Source organism: Caretta caretta, chromosome 14 (genome assembly GCF_965140235.1).
Source record: "Caretta caretta isolate rCarCar2 chromosome 14, rCarCar1.hap1, whole genome shotgun sequence".
In the NCBI taxonomy this organism is placed as follows: Eukaryota; Metazoa; Chordata; order Testudines; family Cheloniidae; genus Caretta; species Caretta caretta.
Window position 1 is genome coordinate 863,094 of NC_134219.1, and position 24,067 is coordinate 887,160.

At 50.7% G+C, this 24,067-nt stretch overlaps 2 protein-coding genes across 2 annotated transcripts; both read left to right on the forward strand.

The window, feature by feature from the left end:
- The first annotated feature begins 5,240 nt into the window (after positions 1-5,240).
- Positions 5,241-16,652, forward strand: P4HB (prolyl 4-hydroxylase subunit beta). Its single transcript, XM_048817412.2, has 11 exons — positions 5,241-5,501; positions 5,792-5,998; positions 7,452-7,585; positions 7,729-7,866; positions 11,667-11,771; positions 12,058-12,183; positions 12,601-12,801; positions 13,537-13,657; positions 13,901-14,082; positions 14,537-14,623; positions 15,549-16,652. Exons 1-11 carry the CDS (start codon positions 5,321-5,323, stop codon positions 15,636-15,638), a joined length of 1,572 nt encoding a protein of 523 aa, XP_048673369.1. The 5' UTR covers positions 5,241-5,320; the 3' UTR covers positions 15,639-16,652.
- Positions 16,653-19,978: 3,326 nt separating this feature from the next.
- PPP1R27 (protein phosphatase 1 regulatory subunit 27) lies at positions 19,979-23,475 on the forward strand. Its single transcript, XM_048817437.2, has 3 exons — positions 19,979-20,382; positions 21,622-21,772; positions 22,707-23,475. Exons 1-3 carry the CDS (start codon positions 20,196-20,198, stop codon positions 22,828-22,830), a joined length of 462 nt encoding a protein of 153 aa, XP_048673394.1. The 5' UTR covers positions 19,979-20,195; the 3' UTR covers positions 22,831-23,475.
- Positions 23,476-24,067: the final 592 nt, after the last annotated feature.

A 24,067-nucleotide genomic window follows, 5' to 3' on the forward strand; every position in this document is an offset into this window, starting at 1 on the left:
GAATTTTTGAAAACTGGTCAATTTAAAATTTACAGGTTGCCTTTAAGAGGCCTGGGGCTGTCACAGAAGAACTTGTTGTGGCCTGCAGAGGTCCACTGCAGTTCTTCTGAGGTAAAGCTCCTGCTTATGCCATTCCTTCAGCATTGCCAAGCCATTGGAAGTCTGCATTTGATCCATCAGCCCAGGGCACAGTTCAGCTCCACTTAGCAGCACTACAGGGGGTAACTCACCATTTCACTGCATGGCATTAGGCATCTCAGCAGTAAGCATGACACAGCGCAAGGCAGCGTGGGGACGAGGAGCAGCATTGCTGTGCACGCAAACGCCTTCCCTCCTCACCCTTATGGGACTCGTATTTACACCTCACCAATGTTGCATGAACATGGTCCCATCAAGGTAGCCTGTATTGCTACAGAAAACCCTTCCTGTTCTGCCCCAGAGGTTCAACTGAATTTCTGTTATTGCACTCAACGGTGTCATATGGAGAAATTCACTTCTTAGAAGTGGTCTAGCTGCTACTTAAGAAAACAATAATCTCAGAGAGCAGCATGCTGCTGAACAAAAAGGGAAGCAGGAAGGCAAGAAGCCAGACAGCCTGGTGAAGGGCAAGGTTCAAAAGGTTACTTGAGCCAAACAGAGATCCTTACACATTTGGAAATCTGACCCCAGTGAAACCAAAAACAGGAGGATAAATTACAGCATGGGCTGTATGAGAGGGAAATTTGGAGGGTGACAATGGAATTCCAAGAGCAAACAGCTGAAAGTATCAAAACTAACCACAATATATTCTTGATGTATCTCAGAAGTAGGAAGGCTGTAAAAGAACTGGCGGGTCCGCTGGATTCACAGGGATTAAAGGAGTAAGAACTTTGCTGAGAAGCTACATTATTTCTTTGCAACAATCTTCCTTGCGGCAGCTGGTAGGGAAATACCATGCTGTTTTCTGTTACTGAAAATGAGGGGGTTTCAGTCTGATGTGCTCAAAGAGATGCTGGAACAAAGTGATAATTTAAAAAAATATGCAATATCTCATTAAAAACATCTACTGTACCAGAATCATAGAATCATAGAATATAAGGGTTGGAAGGGACCCCAGAAGGTCATCTAGTCCAACCCCCTGCTCGAAGCAGGACCAATTCCCAGTTAAATCATCCCAGCCAGGGCTTTGTCAAGCCTGACCTTAAAAACCTCTAAGGAAGGAGATTCTACCACCTCCCTAGGTAACGCATTCCAGTGTTTCACCACCCTCTTAGTGAAAAAGTTTTTCCTAATATCCAATCTAAACCTCCCCCACTGCAGCTTGAGACCATTACTCCTCGTTCTGTCATCTGATACCATTGAGAACAGTCTAGAGCCATCCTCTTTGGAACCCCCTTTCAGGTAGTTGAAAGCAGCTATCAAATCCCCCCTCATTCTTCTCTTCTGCAGGCTAAACAATCCCAGCTCCCTCAGCCTCTCAGAGGATTGGAGGGTAGCAAATGTTGTACCTCTATTTAAACAAAGTCTCTAGAGGTGATCTAGGGAATGACAGACCAGGAAAGCCTTACATTCGTATCTAGTAAATGGGTTGAAATGATTAAAAATAGAACAACACACCTGGAATATGGGTGTAATTATACAGAAAGTCAGGATAGATGACCTAATGGTCCCTTTCAGTCTTAATATCTATGAATCATATGATGGGGTCTAGCCAGCATGGTTTCTGCAGCAGAAAACCAGGTCTGGCTAATTAGAATTCTTTGAATGTGTCCAGAGTAGCAAATAAAGGTTGACAACATTTATTTAGACTTTCAAAAGCCTTTGACAAGGTCCATCACAAGTGGCTATTAAAGAAACTAAGTCATCAAGGTGAGAGAGGCAAAGTAGCATCATAGATCAAAAACTAAGAGAGGAAACAACGAGCATTAAATGGTCAATTTTAATCTTAGCAAAAAGTTAATAGCAGGATCTCAAGAATCTTTACTAGGTCCAGTGTTGTTGACTGTATTTATGTATGATCTGGAATGGGGGTGAGCCGTGAGGTAGGAAAAATTTCAACCCAGGTAAATGGGCAACATTCTGTTCAATTATGGTAAATGCGAAGTAATGCACACTGGAGGGAAAAACATGCACTACTCCAACACATTGCAGGGGTGTAAACTCAGAGCATCAGTTTACAAAAGGGACCTGGGCAGCACTGTAGGCTAAGTTAAGGCCTCTGTTCAATGTGCAGTTGCAGTCAAAATAGAAAAGGTGTTAGGCTGCAGAAGGAATGGAATAGAGATTAATATGGAAAATATTATAGTGTCATTATGTAAATCAGTGCTATGTTCTCATCTGGAATGTGTGCAGCACTGGCCATCCCATCTTAAAAAGGCTATTACAGAATTAGCTGGTTCAGAGAAAAGTGGTGCAATTCCCTTTGGTTGAAGGTATACATCCACAGTTACTCCATTAGATCCATAGCTTAGGAGTATTCTTGGATTCCTTGCTGATGCTGAGATCTCACAGTAACAGCCATGAGTAATGCCTTCTGCCATCTTGGGTTGGCAAGGAGGCTCTGTCCCATCCTAGCGGACAATGACCTGGCTTCAGTTATTCACGTCTTTGTGACCTCTTGGCTGAATTACAGTGATGTGATATACCAGAACATGAAGCCTTCAACATTTAGAAAATTCCAACCTGTACAGAAACTACTGCGTATCTCCTCAGCACCACAGACTATACAGCAAACACACCAGACCTGTCCTCTGCTTTCTACACTGGTTTCCCAGAGAATTTCAAATCAAATTCAAGGTCTTGGTCCTGATCTCCAAGGTATTCAGTAGTATTCAGGATATCTCAAAGATTTCCTGAGCTCTGGAACAAAGACCAGAGTCAACAACTCTGTTCCTTAGGCACAGTGGGACTCTCTACAATAAGCATAAAGTTTGCCTGTGGAGGAGCACGCACTTTCTTGGAGGCCAGTCCCAGACTATAGAATTAACTCCTCCAGGAACTAAAACCATCACAAAACTTGCCACCTTCTGCTCCAAGTGCAAGGCTCATTTCTTTGACCTTGTCTTCTCTAACACAAACACATAGCAACAGGTATATTTAAATAAATAATTTAAAAAAAACCCTAAAACCCAGCCAAAACAAGACATTCTACTGCACATACTTTCTCTCCCTAGGGAGGGGCTGAAAGAACCAACACCACATGACAGATGCGTCGTCACATTGTTTAATGCACTACTGGAAGGCGCTCAGATACTGCAGTGATGAACATGATATAAGATCCTCTATAGAACAGAGAATGACTAGAGCATGGAAAAAACTCATATGAAGAGAGACCAAAAAGACTTGGCTCATTTACCTTAGGAAAGGAGATGAATAAGAAAGGACATGACAACGTGTATGAAATAATGAATGCTCTGGGAAAGGGAGATTCGGAGCTTGTTTTCCATCTCATAACACAAGAACAAAGGACAGCCCACAAAACTGAAAAATAGCAAATTCAAAACTGGGAAAAGGAAATACTTCTTCATGCATTGGATTAGAACTCTCTGCCACTGGATGTTGTTGGGGCTTAGAATTTAACAAGATTCCAAAAGGGATCAGATGCTTATGTGGATAAAACAACTCTCCAAAGTAATAACTAATGCTAAACAATATTTGGAGGACTATAAAACTTAATCTTTCAGGGTTCAAATGATCTCTAATTATTAGAGATCTGAATGAGAATTTCATGGGGAGGAGGGTGCATTATCTCACATCTTCCTATTCTAGGATTTCTTGCACCTTGCTCTGAAGGCTCTGGCACTGGCCACAGCAGGGAACAGGGTACTGGACTAGATGGACCACAGGTACGATCCATTAGGGCAGTTCCTATATCCCTGATAGGACATTGCTCTGAAGAAGCTCCCACAGGCCAGAATTTGAGCTAGCAGTGTTCTGCAGAGTTCATATGACTAGGAATTTAGCGGATATTAGCAGAGCACTAAGTTGGAAAGCTCACCTGAATAGCTCATTAGCCATTTCAAACATAACTAAGTCCATTCTGGAACAGGGTAGCAGGCCCCATGGTATCTATCCATGGGGCTGGGTGAACACTCGGGGATCTTCTTTCACCACGGATATGGGTGTTGCTTTTTATCCCTGCCCTGATTCGGGACATGACACTATGGGGCATTTTCAGCATCACAGAAGGTCAGGGCTGGAAGGGACCACAGGAGATCATTTAGTCCAACCCCCTGCTTGAAGCAGGACCAATCCCCAATTTTTGCCCCAGATCCCTAAATGGCCCCTCAGGGACCGAGCTCACAACCCCGGGTTTAGCCGGCCACTGCTCGGACCACTGCGCTCTCCCTCCCCGCAATGGCGTTGTGGCGGCCAAGCCTGTAACAGGGCCCAAAAAGGAAACAGCAACGCTGGCGGCTGCAGAGCTGGGGGCGGGGACTGCGGGCAGCCTGCTGGACGGTCCGGCCGGCGGGCCGGGGATAAGGACAAGAGCAGGCTCTGGGCCAGGGCGGGGAGGGCCGGCGGCCGCCGGGGAAGGGAAGTCAGCGGGGTCCGGAACGGGCTGCGGCAGAGCCGGCTACCGGGGCAGGGAGATGGAAACACCAGGCCCCAAAGAAAACCTGCAGCCGCCACGGGCGCGGCCCTTCCCGGGACACTAGCTCGGGCTGCCCCGGACTGGGGCCCTCGCGCGCCCAAGGCGGGGAGTCGGCGGGGCCGGGCCCAGCCTCCCGCCCTAAGCCCGGACAGCGGGGAAACCTCGGCCGCGGGCGCCACGCGCAGCAGCCACTTCCGGGGAGCTGCGCTCCCTGCCCGGAAGAGATTCCTCGCCCTTCCGGGTCAGAAGGCGGCAGGGGCAGACGCGGCCCAGTCAGAATCCAACACGAACGAGTTCCGCTGTCCCTCACAGCGCATGCACAGCAACCGCCCTTTGCGCGGGGGGGCTGCCCGAGTGCCACGTTCAAGAGGCGCCGGCGAGGGGCGGGTCTGGTCCAGTCACCAATCAGAATCGGCCGCTGAGAGCCGGAGGCGGTAGCGTTGACCAATCGCAGGTGACAGAGCGGGCGAAACGACCAATTACAGGACGCTAAAAGAAAGCGAGGCAGGAGGTGGTCAGGAAGGGGCGTGGCATCCGGATCAGCAAATAGAAAACGAAGAGAGTCCCGGGCGCTCGGCCAAGCCAATGGGAGAGGAAGGCGAGGGCGACGGGCTCAGCCAATAAGGAGCGCCGCGGCGGGGAGGGGGCGGGTTTATAAGAGGGAGGCGGGTGTGGGGGACTTTCCTTCCGCCGCGGTTCCGACTCGTCGCTGCCGCAGCCTGTGCCCGGCCCGCCTCTGACGCCGCCATGAAGCTGCTGAGCGCCCTGGTGCCGCCGCTGCTGGGCCTGGCGCTGCTGGGCCTGGCCCGGCCGGGCCGCGCGGAGGCCGCCGCGGAGGAGGACGAGGAGGAGGACGGGGTGCTGGTGCTGCGCGCGGCCTCCTTCGAGCGCGCGCTGGCGGCCCACAAGCACCTGCTGGTGGAGTTCTGTGCGTGCGCGCGCGGGGCCCGGCTCCGGGGGGGCCCGGCCCCCGGGGGGTGGGGGGGCCCGGCCCCCGGGGGGTGGGGGGGCCCGGCCCCCGGGGGGCCCGGCTCCGGGGGGGGGAGCTGCGCGCGCGGGGCCCGGCTCCGGGGGGGGGGGGGGGGAGCTGCGCGCGCGGGGCCCCCCAGGCGGCTCGGTTGGCCGCAGACGCCCCTGGACGCGGCGCCTCCGCCCGGGGGCTAGTGGGTGGCGCGCGGCAGCGGCCTGAGCCCCCCCGTCCCTTCCCTTCCCTTCCAGATGCCCCGTGGTGCGGCCACTGCAAGGCGCTGGCCCCCGAGTACGCCAAGGCGGCGGCCCAGCTGCAGGCTGATGGCTCCGGGATCAGGCTGGCGAAGGTGGATGCTACAGAAGAGTCCGAGCTGGCCCAGCAGTTCGGGGTTCGAGGCTACCCCACTATTAAATTCTTCAAAAATGGAGACAAATCTTCCCCCCGAGAGTACACGGGTGAGCGAAGGGGCCTGCCCGGGGCCTGCCCCCGGCGCCTCGCCTCTTTAGTCTTGGGCGGTGTCGCTGAGCGGTCCTGAGAGGCGTCGGGTTGGACTCCATTGTGTTGTAACGCCTCTGCATCGAAACCAAAGCCCCCACAGTGATCCGCCCAACACCGGGTGGGCAGGTCGGGCTGAGCGTGAGTTCCTGTGGGACAGACTTAGATCTGTTTTGTGCACCGATTCTGCAGTACAGAGATGTGGATTGTATCCGCTGATGTGCTTCTGTGTCTTGGGTATTAGTTGTGGTGTGCCTCTCCATGGTCAGGAGGAATGAGAGTGTAACTAGACTGTGTTAAGTGTGTCCAGAACATGCTCGGTAGAGGAGGAGGAGATCTCTTCCAAAAGAGAAGTAGTTTACCAAACTTGTGAATGGGGGCAGGGTGTATAGCTGCTGGTGGAATAAGTAGGCAGTGTCAGCATCTGATAGCAGAGCAGGGCTGAGGTGAGAGGTTTGCTGAAAACAGAACTGTAGGCTTTGTCTATTCATTCAGTTTTTTTTCCATATACTCAGGTGAGCTCTGTGGCATCGCTCTGGGGGGAAATGTTAGAGGAATAAGTTTGGAGACACCCTATAGCAAGTTCCCTAAAACTTTAAATAAAAGATAAAGAAGCCATAAATTCTACAGTGTTAGAGAGTAGAAGTCCTAGTGTAGGTTTTGTCACTTAAGGGTGTGCATCTCTCATCCCTGACCAGCGGAAAATGCTGAGTCCGTACATGAGCAGTGCATCCAAGCCAGGGTGTATGATCATGTATGGACTCCTAGGGTTTAGTGATAGGAAAGCAGCATGATTAAAGCTCAGTTTGTAATGATTATGTAGTGATGTACAAGGCTGGAATCAAACTACTTGAGGCAGCAGCTGTGAATGATAAATGTAAAAGTCTTGGTGAGGGAATGTTTGATCAACCTGATTAAAATAAAAGCTCTCAAAGGCTGTAGTAAATTCTAAAACATTTAGATTCTTTTGCAGGCAAAAACATCTCAGGGTGCTAAAACATAAGATGAAAAATACTGATATTTTTCTGTATGAAAATCCCAGAATCCTTCAGGAGGTCTACAGTGCTGATAACACTGGTCAAAGTCTAAATGTGCTTAGGCCAGCCTGGTGACTGAAACAGTATGTGAAAGGAGTGGATTCCAGGGAATCCTTGTACCTTGGTTCAGGGTGGTATGGGTGGGTATTAGTTGCTACAGAGAATGCCTTGGACTTCGTAGGTGGGTGCAGGGCTTTGCTTGCTCCAGGAATCGGCTCTGATGGAAGGTGAAAAGAAAAGTAGAGAAGATTTGGGCTGGGGGTGTGCATGTGAATGTCCCAGATCAGGTGCTCTGAAATGTCCTTAAAGTTAGGACACATACTCATGCCTTCATCTGTAAAAGTAAAGATGACAACTGAACTTTCTCTCTTTCTAGCTGGCAGAGAAGCTGATGATATTGTAAACTGGCTGAAGAAACGCACTGGTCCAGCTGCCACTACCCTGGCAGATGCTGCTGCAGCTGAGGCACTAGTGGATTCCAGTGAAGTCACTGTGATTGGGCTCTTCAAGGTAGTGTTTGGGTTTAGATCTCAGAAGGGCACATTGCATGTCTGCTGCTGATTTTCTGCCTGTGGCAACTCTGTGCTGAATATTCACTGGACACCTCAAACTGACATACAATGTAAAACACCTTTTTTTCCCTTCTCTCCCAGGATGTGGAGTCAGAGGCTGCCAAGCAATTCTTGCTGGCAGCCCAGTCCATTGATGACATTCCTTTTGGGATCTCTTCCAGCAGTGATGTCTTCTCCAAATACCAGCTCAGCAAAGACGGTGTTGTCCTTTTTAAGAAGGTAAGGAGTGGTTCAAAGAACACATGCCATGCTTAATCTGAATTTCTCTACCTATTAATGTTCCAGGTAACCATTTAAGATGAGTGTCTGAACTCTGAGCATTTAACAGTACTCTCTGTAGGGTAACTTTCACTCTTTCCCCTGTATAGTTAATATCCCTGTTCATGGATCTTTCACAGCAGTTGGGAGGAAAACCTTTTTCTGAATTTAAAAAAAAAAAAATTGTAAAACTGCAGACTCTCCAGAGGACACAGTATGGGTGTAGAACCTGAAACTAATGATAAACTGCCTAGATTTCAGATTTGAAATTGTGGCTCCCCTGTTCAGCAGGGGGCAGCATTGTCAATCATCTGGACAGGGTGTGGTGTCTTGTGCATGTTCCTGGAACTCACTGGACATGAGTCCTGAGTTACCTTTAGTTTCTGCCTTTTTCTTGTCTCAGGTTTCTGGCTGCTGCGAAGTTTAATATTCACTCTGAACTTGGGTTTCAGAGTAGCAGCTGTGTTAGTCTGTATTCGCAAAAAGAAAAGGAGGACTTGTGGCACCTTAGAGACCAACACATTTATTTGAGCTACAGCTCACTTCATCGGATGCATTCAGTGGAAAATACAGTGGGGAGACTTATATAGATAGAGAACATGAAACAATGGGTATTACCATACACTGTAACGAGAGTGATCACTTAAGGTGAGATTACCAGCATCGCAAAAAGAAAAGGAGTACTTGTGGCACCTTAGAGACTAACAAATTTATTTGAGCATTTATGGAGTTCACTACTGTTGCCTCCTTCTGCCTCTAAGAGCTGTTGTACAACAGCATCCAGGGCCCTGCTGCCATGCCTCACTTCCCATGCCATGCCATTCTCAGCTTGCTCTTCTTTTAGCTGAAGCATCCTTAATGTGCGCATCCTTGTCCTCCTAGTGGGCTCAGCTGTCTGACATGTTCGACATGCCCACTAGGTGGATGCAGGTTTAGCCACCTTGGGGTTACAGCAGGGTGGGTTAGGAGGAGGGTTTGCATATTCTTGTGGCAGCGTTAGGGTGCACTAGAGAGTCGTGGTTTTGGCAAGATCTGCAGAATTGCAAGATGTGAACTGGCGAATGCCTCCAGCCAATTAAACTAGCTTGTTACCCTTCAGCCTCATGGGGAACAGAGCTGAGGAGTAGGGTTGGGGAGCTGAAGCTCCCTGGGAGAAGAGCTGGTGGTGCTAATGCATTGACATGCGGTGAGAGGCAGGGCAGATTTGGGTTAATTCTGTTTAACCAGGCTGTACTCTCCTCCACTGTTCTTCCTGTAAATTAAAAGGCTCCAAAGTTGTCACAGTAATTGGACTGCAGCTCCTAAAGCGGTTATACTTAAACCAGATCCCTGAGTCTAGGGGCTCAGATTAGAATGGTTTGAAGATGCAGCACCTGTCTGTGGAAAGCAAATAGCTATTCCAGTGGCTGTTTCTTTTAAAGCTTGTAGGATCCCCCTCTGGTTTTCTGAGGCTATTCCAGCTGTACCCTGCCCTTAGGGAATGCTGCTTTCACTGCATGCCAGAGGGTGTCTGATGGCTGGCTGTTTATATGGAGTCTTCACACCATTTATTTCGGCTGCTGCTAACTGGCTGAAATATCTTTGTAGAGGGTTTTACAGCTTCTCTGACAAGGGTGTTAGGAGCAAAGACCTGCGTTCAAGTGAGCGAGTCCCTTTGAGTGAAGGACTTGTTCTTTTCACCACAGTCCCTATTGACCCTGGTTTATAAACTCCAGAGTTGTCTGTGTAGGAAGTGCTCTTGCTTCCGAGGCTGGTGGAACAGAAAAGCATTTGTTTGATTTGTTCCTTATGCTAACTCTTAATGAGCTGACCAGTGTAGAGGAAAGTGATGATATCCTTAAGCCTCCAAACATGCCCTGTCTCTGTCAAACCAAGCTTGAAAATAAGCAGTGACAGTAAGCAAGAAAGGGTTAAATAAGAATCATGCCACTCTCCATTTAACCAGGAACTATACACATCTGTGGAATTCAGCTCTGATTCCAGGTCCCTGCAGTTAGTCTGGTCTAGGTTGGGAAAAGGGCTTACCAGCTGGTGTGGCTTGTCTGGGTTTGAATGTTGCATTTTAAACTAGCCTTTTGAGGATATTAAGGAGCTGACCTAGTTACCCTTAGAGAAGTCATCCAGGTTGCTTCTAATTTTAAACACCTGCATTCTCTTGTTCAGCTTCACCTGAAGTCTGTTCAGCACTGCCATTTTGGGTTACTTCATTCCACCATCTTGCTGCTGCACCCCTCATGCATCTTGAATATTGCATGCAGATGTGGTCACCCCATTTCAAAAAAATATATTTGAATTGGAAAAGGTTCAGAAAAGGGCAACAAAAATGACTAGGGGTATGGAATTGCTTCCATATGAGGAGAGATTAATAAAACTGGGACTTTTCAGCTTGTGGAAGAGACAACTAAGGGAGGAATATGATAGAAGTCTAAAAATCGTGACTGGTATGGAGAAAGTAAATAAGGAAGTGTTTATTACTTCTCATAACACAACTGGGGGTTACCAAATGAAATTAATAGGCGGCAGGTTTAAAGAAAAAAAAGAACAGCAAAGAGTCCTGTGGCACCTTCTAGACTAACAGACATATTCGAGCATAAGCTTTCGTGGGTGAATGCCCAGTTCAAAAGGAAGTATTTCTGAACTCAGTGCAGTCAACCTGTGGAATTCTTTGCCAGAAGCTCTTGTGAAGGCCAAGACTGTAACAGCATTTAAAAAGAACTAGATAAATTCATGGAGGATAGGTCCATCAATGGCTATTAGCCAGGATGGGCAGGGATGGTGTCCCTAGCCTCTGTTTGCCAGAAGATGGGAATGGGCGACGGGGTGGATCACTTGATGATTGCCTGGTCTGTTCATTCCCTCTGGGACACCTGGCATTGGCCACTGTCTGAAGACCAAATACTGGATTAGATGAACCTTTGGTCTGACCTGTATAGCCATTCTTGCTTGCACATCCTGTTTTTAACCTTGATGCTCCTCTGCTGTTCCCCTCTTCAGGCTGCCTGGGAAGGTTCTGAGAATCGAGGGCAATAATAGGTGGTGGTCTAATAGAAAATGGGACTTGGCACCTGTTCTGCAGCTTCTCCTCCAATATCTGTTCTTGTGTCACTAACAATAGAGGGTGACACATCCTCAGTACGTTGAGTAAACTGCTGTTTATTAGCAGCTGTGTTGTGGGCTTTGCTGCTTGACACCAGCTCCTTTCTAATAGCTGGCTGTTGGCTTATGTATGTGCTTCAACTCATGTTGTGCAGAGTGCTGCCCTTGCCCAGTCATTGACTCTAGGATTTGCAGCAGCTTCTCACTAGTTTGTCTAGCACTGCCTAGAATGCTGCGAAGCAGCTGTTAAATTAGAAGTCCCCCTCCAAAGCATGTCTTCTGAATCCTTTTGTATTCTTGCAGAATAGTGCCAAGAGCTAGGTGCTGTGTCCTCTCCATTGCATCTCAGCTTACTGTCTAGGGAACTTCATGTCTCCCTTCTCAGTAGAATCAGAGCTTTGGTTTAGATTACATCAGGGATTAAATCTTGAATATTTTGTTTCTTGCAGTGTTAGCTGGAAATCCACTTCCTTGTCAGTAGGTGGCAGAACCATGAAGTTGGGCTGGCCCCTCCCAGGCCTTGGTTCTTTACTGAGATATTTCTGTATGTAGTTTACTTGGAATGTGCTGTACTTGCTGATCTCTCTGAATGCCAAGGTAGTAAGTGTTTCTGCATGTAGGGATTAACTTTAACCCTTAAGAAAATAACCCCTTTGTCTCCCCAGTTTGATGAAGGTCGCAACAACTTTGAAGGTGACATTACAAAAGAGAACTTGCTGAACTTCATCAAGTCTAATCAGCTGCCTCTGGTCATTGAGTTCACTGAACAGGTATGGCCTTCCAGTACATAATCAGCTCTTCAGTCTCTCTCACATGTTCTGAGCCCATAAGACTATGGATAGGAAGCTCTTTCCTTCTGGCCTGGAGCCTACTGTGCCTAGATTAAGCAGGAGACCCAAGAGGGAGCCCAGGATAAGTGCTCCTCAGAGTGGCACTTATATTCTTGGTGCCTTGGTGCTATTCTTGCCCTTGGCACCATCAGGGCAGAAAAGCCCATTGGCTCTGGCCCTGGGATTATTTGTCCTCCTAATATGGAGTTTGTTGTATTTCTCCCAGACTGCTCCAAAGATCTTTGGAGGAGAGATCAAGACTCACATCCTGCTGTTCCTGCCAAAGAGTGTTGATGACTATCAAGAGAAACTAGACAACTTCAAGACAGCAGCTGGGAACTTCAAAGGGAAGGTGAGAAGGGCAGTCACTCCTAGCCCATGCAGAGCATTAAGTAGCACTGATTTCTAACATCTCCCTCGGTCTCCTTCTTTCTGTATTTGGATCTCCCAATAGCCAGGCGCCTTAGTCACTTGCTGCTATATATAGATCCCATTGAGGAGGGTGTATTAGGTTAGAGTGGCAGCTTGACTCTTGATTTTTTTTCCTTCTGACTGGTGTGAAATAGCCCTCTAATGTAACTTGTGGCACACAAAGGTGTTTGTATTCATGCACATTGCTTTGGCCACTACAGCCCCAGAGTTGTACTGGAATAAAGTGGCCCACATTCTGCCATGGGCTCAAGGGGGTAGGGAAGTGACTTTATAGCAGAGTTGCTACCATAGAAATTCATTCATGTCTTTAATATCTACATTTGACTTTCCTCCAAAGATCCTGTTCATCTTCATAGACAGTGACCATAGCGACAACCAGAGGATCCTGGAGTTCTTTGGCCTAAAGAAGGAGGAGTGCCCAGCTGTGCGCCTCATCACTCTGGAGGAAGAAATGACTAAATACAAACCTGACTCAGATGAACTGACAGCAGAGAAGATCAAGGAGTTCTGTGACCAGTTCCTGGAGGGCAAAGTCAAGGTAAGGGGCCGAATGCTGTTCTTTGGACCCTGACATAAGCGGAGATGTGGGAGTGATCCCTGCTCTAAGAATTTGTGTGAAACCTTTTACAGGTCACATGGGGAGATTCCTTTCAAATTAGCTTTGTAGTATGTTTAATGGCATAGTATCTAGTGAGCCACATGCTGACATCCAAAGGGCAGAGCCAGTGGGGCATGGTGCCAGCACAGAAATAACTATTTTTTCAGCATATGAAGGCAACCACAATAAAGCGTGGTTCCTGTCTCTGCACTTCATATGCCCTGGTGTTGCATGCTGCAGCTGCTACTCCTGTTTTCTCAGCTAGCTGAGAACTTTGTAGCCTCTTGCTCATGGTGGGAATCCTCAGTCTTAATCTGAAGATTGAGGTAGCTATGCATAGCCTAGCACAGTAGCGATTTCAAATGGGGCTCTGTTCCAATGTCACACTGGGAATGACTTTCTCAGTAATTCACACTTAATGAACAAACTTCCCATCTGAAGAACTCAGCTGCAGCCTTTCCCATGCAGGGGCACCAGCAGTTCAGACATGTCAAGGTTAGGGGGTGGGGGATTCTCCATGAGAGGAGGAAATGACTGACTCAGCTGACTGCTTATAGCCCATGGCTGATCTGTTCCATGTCTGGGAGAAGTCGGGTTTTCCTGGGAGCATGATTTCGTCTGCACATTCCACATTGCTATATGCATGCAGGTTCAGTCCCTGTTCTCCAATTCCAGCCCCACCTGATGAGCCAAGATTTGCCTGATGACTGGGACAAACAGCCTGTCAGAGTTCTGGTTGGAAAGAACTTTGAAGATGTTGCTTTTGATGAGACCAAGAATGTGTTTGTGGAGTTCTGTGAGTATTTTGAACATGCTGAATAACAAATTGCAGGAAAGCAGCCCAGTTGGGGATGGTATATGGGGAGGAACCACCTTCCCCCAGGAGCTGGATGACCTGGAAGAGGAACATGTTAACTGGAAGGGGAGATTCTCCTTTACTGCAGGGCTAAGACTAGGCTGGCAAGCATCAGAGTGGAGGGCCCAGCCCTTCCCCTTGTCTGGGTGGCCTCCAAGCTTCATGTTGCCTTTTAATTTACAGATGCTCCCTGGTGTGGTCACTGCAAACAACTGGCTCCTATCTGGGACAAACTGGGAGAGACTTACAAGGACCATGAGAACATTGTCATTGCCAAGATGGACTCAACAGCTAACGAAGTGGAGACGGTGAAAGTCCACAGTTTTCCCACACTCAAGTTCTTCCCTGCAGGCCCTGGCAAAAATGTAAGCAGGCTGCTGAATTCCAGGGACTTGTGGGTGGATCATCTCGAGCAAGGGAGAGCTAGAAACTTAGAGCCTCGTTCTGCTCTCGAGTGCCTGGGGCTCTAGCACCCATTTGGGAGATGTGCTTTCAGATTTGAAAAGGTTGGTTTGGCACATTCCAAATGGCTTTGGTGGCCCTTTGGGGGATGGGCTGAGTTGTAGGAGGGTGAGGGAGACAGCCAGGGCAGACATGGGTGCAGCAGAGGACAGTGTGCTCATCTGCAGGCTGTCTTCTCGCAGCAATCTGAGATCTAGTGGCTGAGCTGCTGCTTCGTCTCATGTGGGTGAAGGTGAATTTTACATTTCCTCTTGCTTGGCATTTTTGAAAACTGCTGTTCAGAAAGAATATTGTTCCCCCCCAAGGGCTTGATTCTGTTTGGGTTAAGCAGCATCTCTCTTGGCTTTTCCCCTACAGGTCATACACTACAATGGGGAGAGGACGCTAGAAGGCTTCCAGAAGTTCCTGGAAAGTGGAGGCCAGGATGGTGCTGGGGATGAAGAGGTGAGTAGCCCATTCATTGGGGAGCCTTGGTTTGCAGTGCTTGCAAAGTGTGTGGAGTTGGTAGCAGCATTAGGACTTAAACCCCTACAATAGGTCCTGGCTTCAAGAGCCACTTCTGGTTCTTCCCAGCAGGGTAAATGCTGTGTGGGCAGTGGCAACACTGAACACATGAATGTGAACTGAGGGATCATTAATCTGTTAAATCCATGTAGCCCTGCCTTTCCCATCTCTGGTCACCACAGTGAGGTGCTCGAAGGCTCAAAGCCCGTACTTGGTTCAGGATCTTCCTCTCCATATAAATCCCTCTGCCTTGGCCAGCTGTGTCTGTGGTTCTAGACCCATGTGAGATTGCTGCCTCTGCTGTTAGGCCCACCATGGTGGCAGGACAGCCCATCAGCAGGTGGTAGTCCCCTTTCTGCTTCTGGAGTAAGGCTGCTCCCCTTCCTGCCAGCCTGTGCACTAGTATTCCTAAATTCAGTTTCTCTTTGTTCATTTTAACAGGCTCAAGTTCTGAAGGGAGAGATGCTGGTCTCTTGTAATTATCTGTGGCCAATGCATTCAGATTCTCCTATCCAATCCCTAGTAACATGAGCAGTCTGTACTGCATATACAGTGTCATGATTCACCACTTCCTTCTGCCTTTAGGGCCCCTGTCCATTGTTCTCTAACTACTGGCTTTTATGTGACTCTGGGATTTTTTTTAACACTGATCTCAAATGAGTTTGAGTTCCCTGAATGGCCAGTGTAATGATTGTTGCCATTAACATGCCAGGTGGAGCAGAGCATGGATTGGACTGGAGTGTGTAGGGTAGGAGATGGTGCTTCAGCAGCCTGACTGCTGTGCCTAAATCTGGGGCTCCAGGGTCCTGTCTGCATTGTGCCAGATCAGAACCAGCAGCTGTTGACAAATGTTGTATTTAAACAGGATCTGGAGGACCTGGAGGCTGATGAGGCTGATGAGACTGATCTTGAGGAAGGTGAGGAGGACCAGAAGATCCACAAAGATGAACTGTAAAGAGGAGACTCTAATCTGCATATCCCAAAGAGCAGACACTACACTGGCTGCCCTGTCACAGGGCCTAGCGAGTCCAGAAACCCATTCAGATTTAAACTAGAAGGTGTTGGCTGGAAATGCAGGGATTGGTTTAAAGTAACACTTCATCCTAACTTGTCTGTACACTTGACTGTCTCCTCTTACTTTTCAGTTCTGAGAAGGGGTCTGTCGCTAGGTAGCTGCCCAGGCACCTGGGCCTCTTACTTTTTTTATTGTGATGTACTTTTTTGTACATGGATTTGTTCCAAGTGTTCTGTTCTTCTGGGTAGGAGTGGGCTGTGAAGTGGCAGCATGAGACTCACTGCCTGACATTTCAGAGCCTCACCAGTAATGCCTCCTAGACAAGCTTAGTTTTTTTCTCTTCTAGAGCTAAAGGCCATAACTACTCTCCACCTGGCAGAGCCCTAACTATTGTCTCAGCTCTTCTTCCCTGGAATTGCCATCCTTCTGTGGGAGGAAAACCACTAACCTGACTTCAGGGGTCCCAGGGGCAGGGGAGTGGGCAGATGTTCCCCTTTAACACATCATTGCATGGCTAAAGGTCTTATTTGCCTTTCCCTTGGAAAGACGAATGGAGATGACTGTTCCAAAGATCAGGAAGGGTGGAGCATTCTGCCAGCATTGGCTGTGGCAGGCTCTGGGGAGGGAAGACCCAACTGCTGGCTCACCTGCATAGACAGGACCTAATGGCATTGCCACCATCTCCCTGGTCAAACAAGACTCTGTTCCTCAGTCATTTTCTGTGCATTTTTTTGTGTGGGAGAGAGGGTTTCTGGGCAGACAGGGTGGTACTGGGGTGGGGGCTTGATAGAATGCAGCAAACAGGACACTTCTGATTACTGGGTTGTAGGGAGTGGGGACTTGGGAACAGGGGAGTGCTGTGAAAGTCTGAGTGAAATCAGGCTTGTTCTAAGCATTCCACCACAATGTTGGAGCTGAACTTGTTGGCCAAATAAAGTTGAGATTTTAATACTATCCTGTCTTTAACTCTAAATGTCAAACCCAGAGCTCATTTTATAATCAGCCAGTTTCCTGATCCCCCAGCTGGAATTCTGCAAGAGACTCAGAGGTCTGAATGTGGGGGAAGGAGTCCTGCAGCTGACTTGATGATCCGGATAAAATCCCTAAACCTCCTTTTCCCTGTCCTTACAAGAGTGATATTGACCCTCCACTTGAAACATGCAGTGCTGTACAGGAGCCAAATCATTGCCATGATGTGCAATGCAAGAAGTTGGTGAGAGGAGCATTGAGTCAATCACTTATTAAAGGGATCCATAAAATAAACTTCTGCAATACCACACCAGCTTGCCTTCAACTGTCCAGCCAGACAGTGTGATGGTCTTAGACCCAAACATGCTTGGCCCAAAGGCTCAAGCCTTGTCCCCTTGCAGACCAGTGTTGGGCCAATACCATATACTTGGAAGCCAGAGTCCACTTTGTTCACCTGCCCCACAGCAGTTGATGCCACCTGGCTGTTGGAAATGAAATGTCTGGACTGCCATAGGTCTGAATGGGAGCAACTAGGGAAAATCTCCCTTGCTCCTGAGAGCAGCCTCTGGGTGCGGTTGGAATACAAATAGTATTCCAGCCATTTTATGCCAGGATCTCTAATACCCTGTCTAAACCTGCCTGCACTTGTGTGGTAGCTGCCTACTAAGACACAACCTGTGTTGCCAGCAGGTGAGCATGGATGTGGATGCTTGAGGTACTGATCAATCCCAAATGCCCCTGGCTGAAAGCACTAGTGGAAATGATGGGACATCATTATCCTCAGAGTTAATCCCAGGAACCTGCATTCAGAGAACTTGGTGTTTGTTGCTATGCTACTAAGGGTCACATGATCCTACTGAGTCTCCCTGCTATTACCAAGCTAGCTACTGACCACCAGAAATATTCTTGTAAACAAATATTCTGGGTCACAGGAGGGAGGAGGGTCATGCCACATCCTCCTGCTGCCTTCCCTTTCATGTAGGTGTAGAGAACTGGTGCCTCCAGCAACTAGGGGATGGGGACAGAGCCTCACCCTGAATTGTGATCATAACTTAACTCCCTAGTTTCTCAGTCACTCCATGTGCACAGGCATTCACCAAGCAAAAGCCACCACACTCAGTAGTAAGGAGGCCACCGGATTAGGCTGTAAGGAGGGTCCTTCTACCTGAGCCACAAGGCCTGCGTGGGGCGCTTTGCTTTGCTGGTTGAGCTGTTAGGTGGAGGACTTCGGTCTCCAAGGCTATTTTCTTTAAGCATGTAACGTGTGAAAGTGCTACAACTTCCAAAGTAGGTGTGTGCTGGGGTGTTCCCCAAGCTTTCCCCATCTGCTGGCTCTGCTGCTTGGGCTCCATCCTGCACAGGGAACCATAGGAAGTCCTATTACCACTTGGCTACCCCACTATTTACCAGGCAGCACCTGTGCCCAGCGGGAAGCTGGCCACTGATACCTGTTCCCTTTGTGGAAGCAGCTGCTTTGCACATTCTGGTGGGAGGGGAGAAAGAGTCTTAAGATGGTTACTTTGCAAAGGCTTTTTGGCTGGTTACCTCACCCACCCACAAAATGGGATTTTCTGGAGGGGTATGTAGCCTGAGCCCTTTACACCTGGGTTTGTCTGACACAAACAAGGCTGAGCTCTTTAGTGGTTGCCCTCTGAGCACAGGCATGAGCCTGGACAACTGATCCAGTGGTATGAGCTGTCTCTCCCCAAATCTGTGATCTGAGGGATCGCTCCTAAGCCTGAGTCTCTGCCCTAAAGAGCCTAGAGTCTGTCTAACAAATGGGGGTGGGTCTGGGGGAAGCAAGGAAATAAATAGTGTGAGTGATTCTCAGCTGAGAACTAGCAGTGATGACCATTTGCTGCCTGCCCAGCTGTTGAGTTCACAGGAGTTGCTGCATGGCTGACTTCGTGCTGAACCTCTGCTGGCAGCTCCCAAAGGAACATCATGTTTTTGTTGGCCCTTGCCCTCTCGCAAGGCTCTCCAGCCAGTACAGGGCATGGATAACCCCTGGGCACTGAGGTTAACAGAACTAAACAGTTTCAGCATAGCTGAAGCAATCGCCCTTGCAATGGGAGGGGACTGGGAGAGGAGATGTTGCTGGAACCCCTCTGCTGCTCTAGTCACCGTAACTAGGGCTGTGTCTGTTGTGGATTGTGATTTTCCCATGACCTCAGGGACTTCTGCAGCAGCCAGTGTGGCTGATCCCAGGGCCACTCAAGCAGCTGGCCTTAGGGACAGCCACACCAGCTGCTGCTCGGATGGCCCCTGACAGCAGGCCCAGGGTGGCGTGAGCAGCCATGGTCTGTGGCACCAGGTGGCTGGCCAGAGCAGTCACTGGTGCTGCTGGGCCCCTGAGCAGCATGCCCTCCCCACTCCCCCGATTTAGTTACAGGTATAAGTCATGGACAGTAATTTTTGTTTATTGCCAGTGACCTGTTCTTGACTTTTACTAAAAATACCCATGAGTAAATCATAGCCTTTGACATAATTGATCTGTGAGGATCCTCACCCAGCAGATGGTCCAGTTCAGCCCTTTGACCGGTGCTGGGGGAGCAGAGAACGCAGCAGGTGCCTGCGGTAGGTGTTCCTGGAGTCTCTGAAACTCTGCTCTGGGTGCTATTCTCTTGCCTGGCCCTGCAAGCAGCCTGGGCCAGCAGTTCCTGGGGCGAGCTGACCTCCAAGAGGTGCTGCTCTGCTGCTGGGCTTCTGCTTCCAGGACCAGCGCTCATGCCCACTGTATGGGATCTACAGCTCTGACGCTCAAGCCCAAGCACAGCCATGAACCGCAGCAGTGCAGCTCCAGCCTTGAGGAGCGGAGATCGGCCACAGGCATCGGCAAGGGAATGACCTCAGCACTAACTTGGCTTCTGTGGCTTTGACACATCACTGTTTCACGCCTCTGCAGGCTGCTGCATGCATCAGTCTCTGGTTTACCAGGCCTGTTCCTAATGGACTCTTGCCTTTTCTTTTGGTAGTCCTGGTTTCCATGCCACAGGGAGCCTGCAGGGGCCAGGTACCAGGGCTGCACGTGCATAGGCAGCAGACAGCTTGACCCTTTAGATGGGCTCGTCAACAAGTAGGCTGTAAGATGAGACGCTAACTTGTGCCAAAAGTGGGAGGCTGGAGGGCAGGGCAGCTCTATTACAGCACCTCATGGCAAATAGCATGAGCTGGATGTCCCCAAAATAGCCAGCAGGAGGCTATATAAGGGGGGGTGCTGGGGGAGCCCTTCAGCCCTGAGCAGGGGGTCTGGCACCGAGCTCAGCGGGGACTGGGAGCACCCAGCTTCCTTGCTGCTCTAGAGGGTGGCTGCTTGCGGCTGCCAGGAGAGGCCCCAGCAGAACTAGTGGCTCCGGCTCACTTTGGTCGGAGGAGGAAGCGACCAGAACAGGGGCGAAGAGTGTGCAGTGCTCTGACACAGAGCCGGGGCTCCGTGCTGCCTCCCGCACCTGCTCACCCAGGCTGTCACAGTCTCACTGTGTCTCTGCCCTTGTGCCGTCTCACCGGCTTCACAGGGTGCCCACCAGTATGAAATACTATGAGCCGGCCTCACTGCCCCAGGACCGCGGGTGCTCCCAGCGCCCCAAGCCTGCACGGACGGTGCGCTTCCCCAACGACATTGTCTTCCAGGACAGCATCAGACTGGGGGACCTGGAGCAGGTGGGCAGGTTTATCCGAGCTAGGAAGGTCACCTTGAGCACCCTCTACCCCTCCGGTGAGTAACACCTGCAGTGCTGGCAGAGCTAATGGGTGGGCGGCAGCAGGGGGTTCCCAGGTGGGGAAGCCTGCCCCTGCAGGGGATGTGCCAGGCACAGCCTTACCCCATGCAGAGCAGGACGTTAGACTTTCACTCCATTGTAATTAAGTCACGGGCTGGTGGTGGTGGAGGAGGTCTTGCTCCCATTCCCTGTCTAGCATCAATAGGAGCCAAGTGTTTCAATCCCTCTGGGAGGAGCTAGCCCAGTACCAGATGCCAGGCTGATGGGCACCCAGTAGTGTGGGAATGCATCACCCCAGCAGACATGGACAGAGCCAGCCCTTCAGTGCAGAACGGTTAAAGCCCAGGACCTTGCCTCTTGATGTGCACAGCACCATGTACGGTGACTACAAAGTGCGAATGGCCAGAGTCAGGGAGGGGAACGGCAATGGAGAGGCCCAAAGAAGTAACATGAGCTGGTGGCTAGAGCACTGGACTAGGAGCCAGGACTCCTGGGTTCCCAACTCTGGGAAGGGAATGGGGCCTTATGGTTAGAGGAGGAGCCAGGACTCCTCGGTTTGGTTACCAGCTCTGCTGCTGACTCACTGAGTGACTTTCCCCGTACTCTGCTGCCTGCATGTAGGGCTGGGGCTAGTCCGAGGAATAGTTGGTGCGGGCGGGGACGGTGTGACGGCCTGTGTCATTATTACCCGGTTGCCGCTTGTGGGTCTGCCTCAGCCTCTGTCAGAAAAGGCCCTGGAGACCCTCTCTAAAATAGCCTGGCTTGGGTGCCAAGCTCCCACACAGATTACTTCAGCCCTGGTTCTGAACTGTGTGCCCACATCCAGCGGTGGGGGACTCAGGGCCGAGGCCTGGAGGAGACATGCAGGCTATTAGTGGCAGAGCTCGGGGGTGGGTTGGCATGTCACTGACCAACCCCTTCCCCCCACCCAGCTCTCCCTGCCTGGCTCAGTGGAGCGGGGGGCTACAGAGCCTGAGCCATTCAAGGAGCCATTTACCCCAGTAAGGGGAAAATATGACCTGATGCCAGCTCCTTTCTGGGGTGGGGGGAAGGGAGCTGGGCATTTCCGAGCTGGGGCCCTTTCCCCTCCCTGCCCTCCACTGTCTCCTCCCAAAGCTCCTGCCGCCTCATGTCCCAGAACCCAAGGGGCAGCGCCCTGGCTCAGTGTGGGCAGGTCCCTCTGCTCCCCATGGCCAGGCAGGTCAGGCCCTGCAGCTGATGAGTCCCCTCTCTAGGCATGGCAGCCCTCCATGAAGCCGTGCTCTCCGGGAACCTCGACTGTGTCAAACTGCTGGTGCGATACGGCGCGGATATACACCAGAAGGATGAGAATGGCTGGACCCCCCTGCATGTGGCCTGCAGCGATGGCCACACCCACATAGCCAGGTCAGCACCCGCCAGTCACCATGTGCTTGGCTTAGCCCTGCTGACAGTTACCTGGCCAGCCTGGGCTCCTGGAGAGGGGAGGCAGGGTGTGCTGGCTTGGGGCTCTGGGAGTCGGGGGACAGGTGCGCTGGCCTGGGGCTCCAGGAGGAGAGGGGGCAGGGTGTGCTGGCCTGGGTCTCCAGGAGGAGAGGGGAGGCAGGGTGTGCTGACTTGGGGCTCTGGGAGGAGGGGGGCAGGGTGTGTTGACTTGGGTCTCCGGGAGTAGGGGGACAGGTGCGCTGGCCTGGGTCTCCAGGAGGAGAGGGGAGGCAGGGTGTGCTGGCCTGGGTCTCCAGGAGGAGAGGGGAGGCAGGGTGTGCTGACTTGGGGCTCTGGGGAGGCAGGATGCTGGTCTGGGTCTCTGGGAGATGGCGGGCAGGGTGTTGGCATGGGGCTGTGGAGGAGGAGCCTGCCCTACACCCTGTGTATCTAGGGTTGCCAACTCTGACTGAAGCTATTCTGGGAGATTTTTTTCCCAACATGACGTAATATTATTTTCTTAAAATCTCCTGGGTTACTCTCAATAGTCACCGGGAGATCGATGCCCATTCCAGGAGACTCCAGGCCAGTCCTGAAGGGTTGGCAACCCTATGTGTACCTGGTAGTTGCCAAGGCCGAGTGTTTCCTGCTGAGGCCTGGAGCCCCGTGTCCTGCAGGAACTGGGGCTGTCTACAGGAAGTGGTGTTGGAAGCTCGTCTGCTCTCCCCCGCTGGGCTGCCTTGCCCACCCGCCAGCATAGGTGCTGGAATTGGGTGCTGCTGTGTCCCCTGGCTTGCAGTGGATTCCATTATACACAGGGTTTGCAGTTTGGGTCAGAGGCCCTCAGGCTCCCCCTGTACACATTGTTCCAGCACCCCTGCCCGCCAGTGCAGCCCCTTCCCTCTGTCTCCTGCAGGTACCTCATCTCTTTAGGGGCCAGGCTTGATGCCACCAATGACGAAGGGGAGAAGCCATCTGACCTCATTGACGCTGACTCCAAGGACCTTGTGGAGCTCTTTAAAGCTGCCAGGATGGACTGAGGAGTCTCTTCCTGGCGTGGGGCCCCTCTCGCTCAGACTCTCCAGCAGCGGAGGAGGGGCAGTGTGGTCGTCAGTCCTCGGGGCTGCTGATCAGGGCAGCTGGGACGTCTAGGGAAAGCCGAGAGTCTTGCTGTAACGTGTGCGTAGGAGAGCCTAGAGACAGAGAGAGTTCACCCAATAACTGTACTGCAGGACCCCCGGATCGCCAGGTGCACCAATGGGAGAAACTGACCCTTCTCCACTGCTCTCAGCTCCACCGCAGAGCCAGTGTCCATCTTCAGCTAAAACTGGATTGGCCAAAAGGGCAGTGGCTGGACGCACTGGTTCTGGCTGGCGCTGGTGTGTGGTCACTGAAGCAGGGGGTGAGCTGGCATGGGGTGGGCTCTGCTGTGTGGAAGGGGTGTGCTGTAGGGCCCAGGTGGCGCTGTCTCACTGGAAGCATTACAGCTGTTTCTTTGAGCTGCAGCTCCTCAGAATAACCCTTGTCCGTCCAGGGGCAGAGAGAGAGAAGGTTAGCCCAGCTCTCAAGGGGGCTTGTGATGCTGTACAGATTAGATATCTTGTCATAATGTCAGTGTTAAAAGACCTATTTTGGATTGAGCTTATAGCTTTGCTTTTCTACCATAGCATCCAATGGGTTGACCTGGTGGCCAGGTTCTTTTTGTTACTTTGAAAATACTTTTTACTTTTTCAATAAACTGATTTCCGGACAGCCTGGTGCTGCCAACATTGTTTTGTTTCTGAGATGTAGGGGGTAACTCTTCTTGCCCAACAGCACAGTTGTCCCAAAATCACCTCTCCCAACCTGCTTCAGGATCCCTATTAGGCAGAAGCAACCATGACACGGGAGCCACATGCTCAATTAAAAGAAAGAACCAAGAATCAACAAACTCATTGCAGCTGTCAAGGAAAAATAGTGTGTCTGACATGTGACGGCAGAGCTTGGACTCAAGCCCCAGTCGTTTCCAGGTTCTCCTGCCTAGGCTGATCCCCATCATGGGCACTCATGGTCCACCTAGCCAGGGCTTGCTGGAGGGGGGTTCCTCTAATGGCTGCTCTGGGGAGAGGGAGCAGGTATAACACAGCAGCACTTGGGCACGTCACCACACCCGGAACCCTTGCATTGGGCCCTGTGCACCAGTTCAAATCAAGCAGATCCACTTGCAGACCAAACGGCAAGCCCTGGGAACACCCACCACTCAGCAAAGGGCTTGCAGAGCAGCCCCGCTCACTCAGC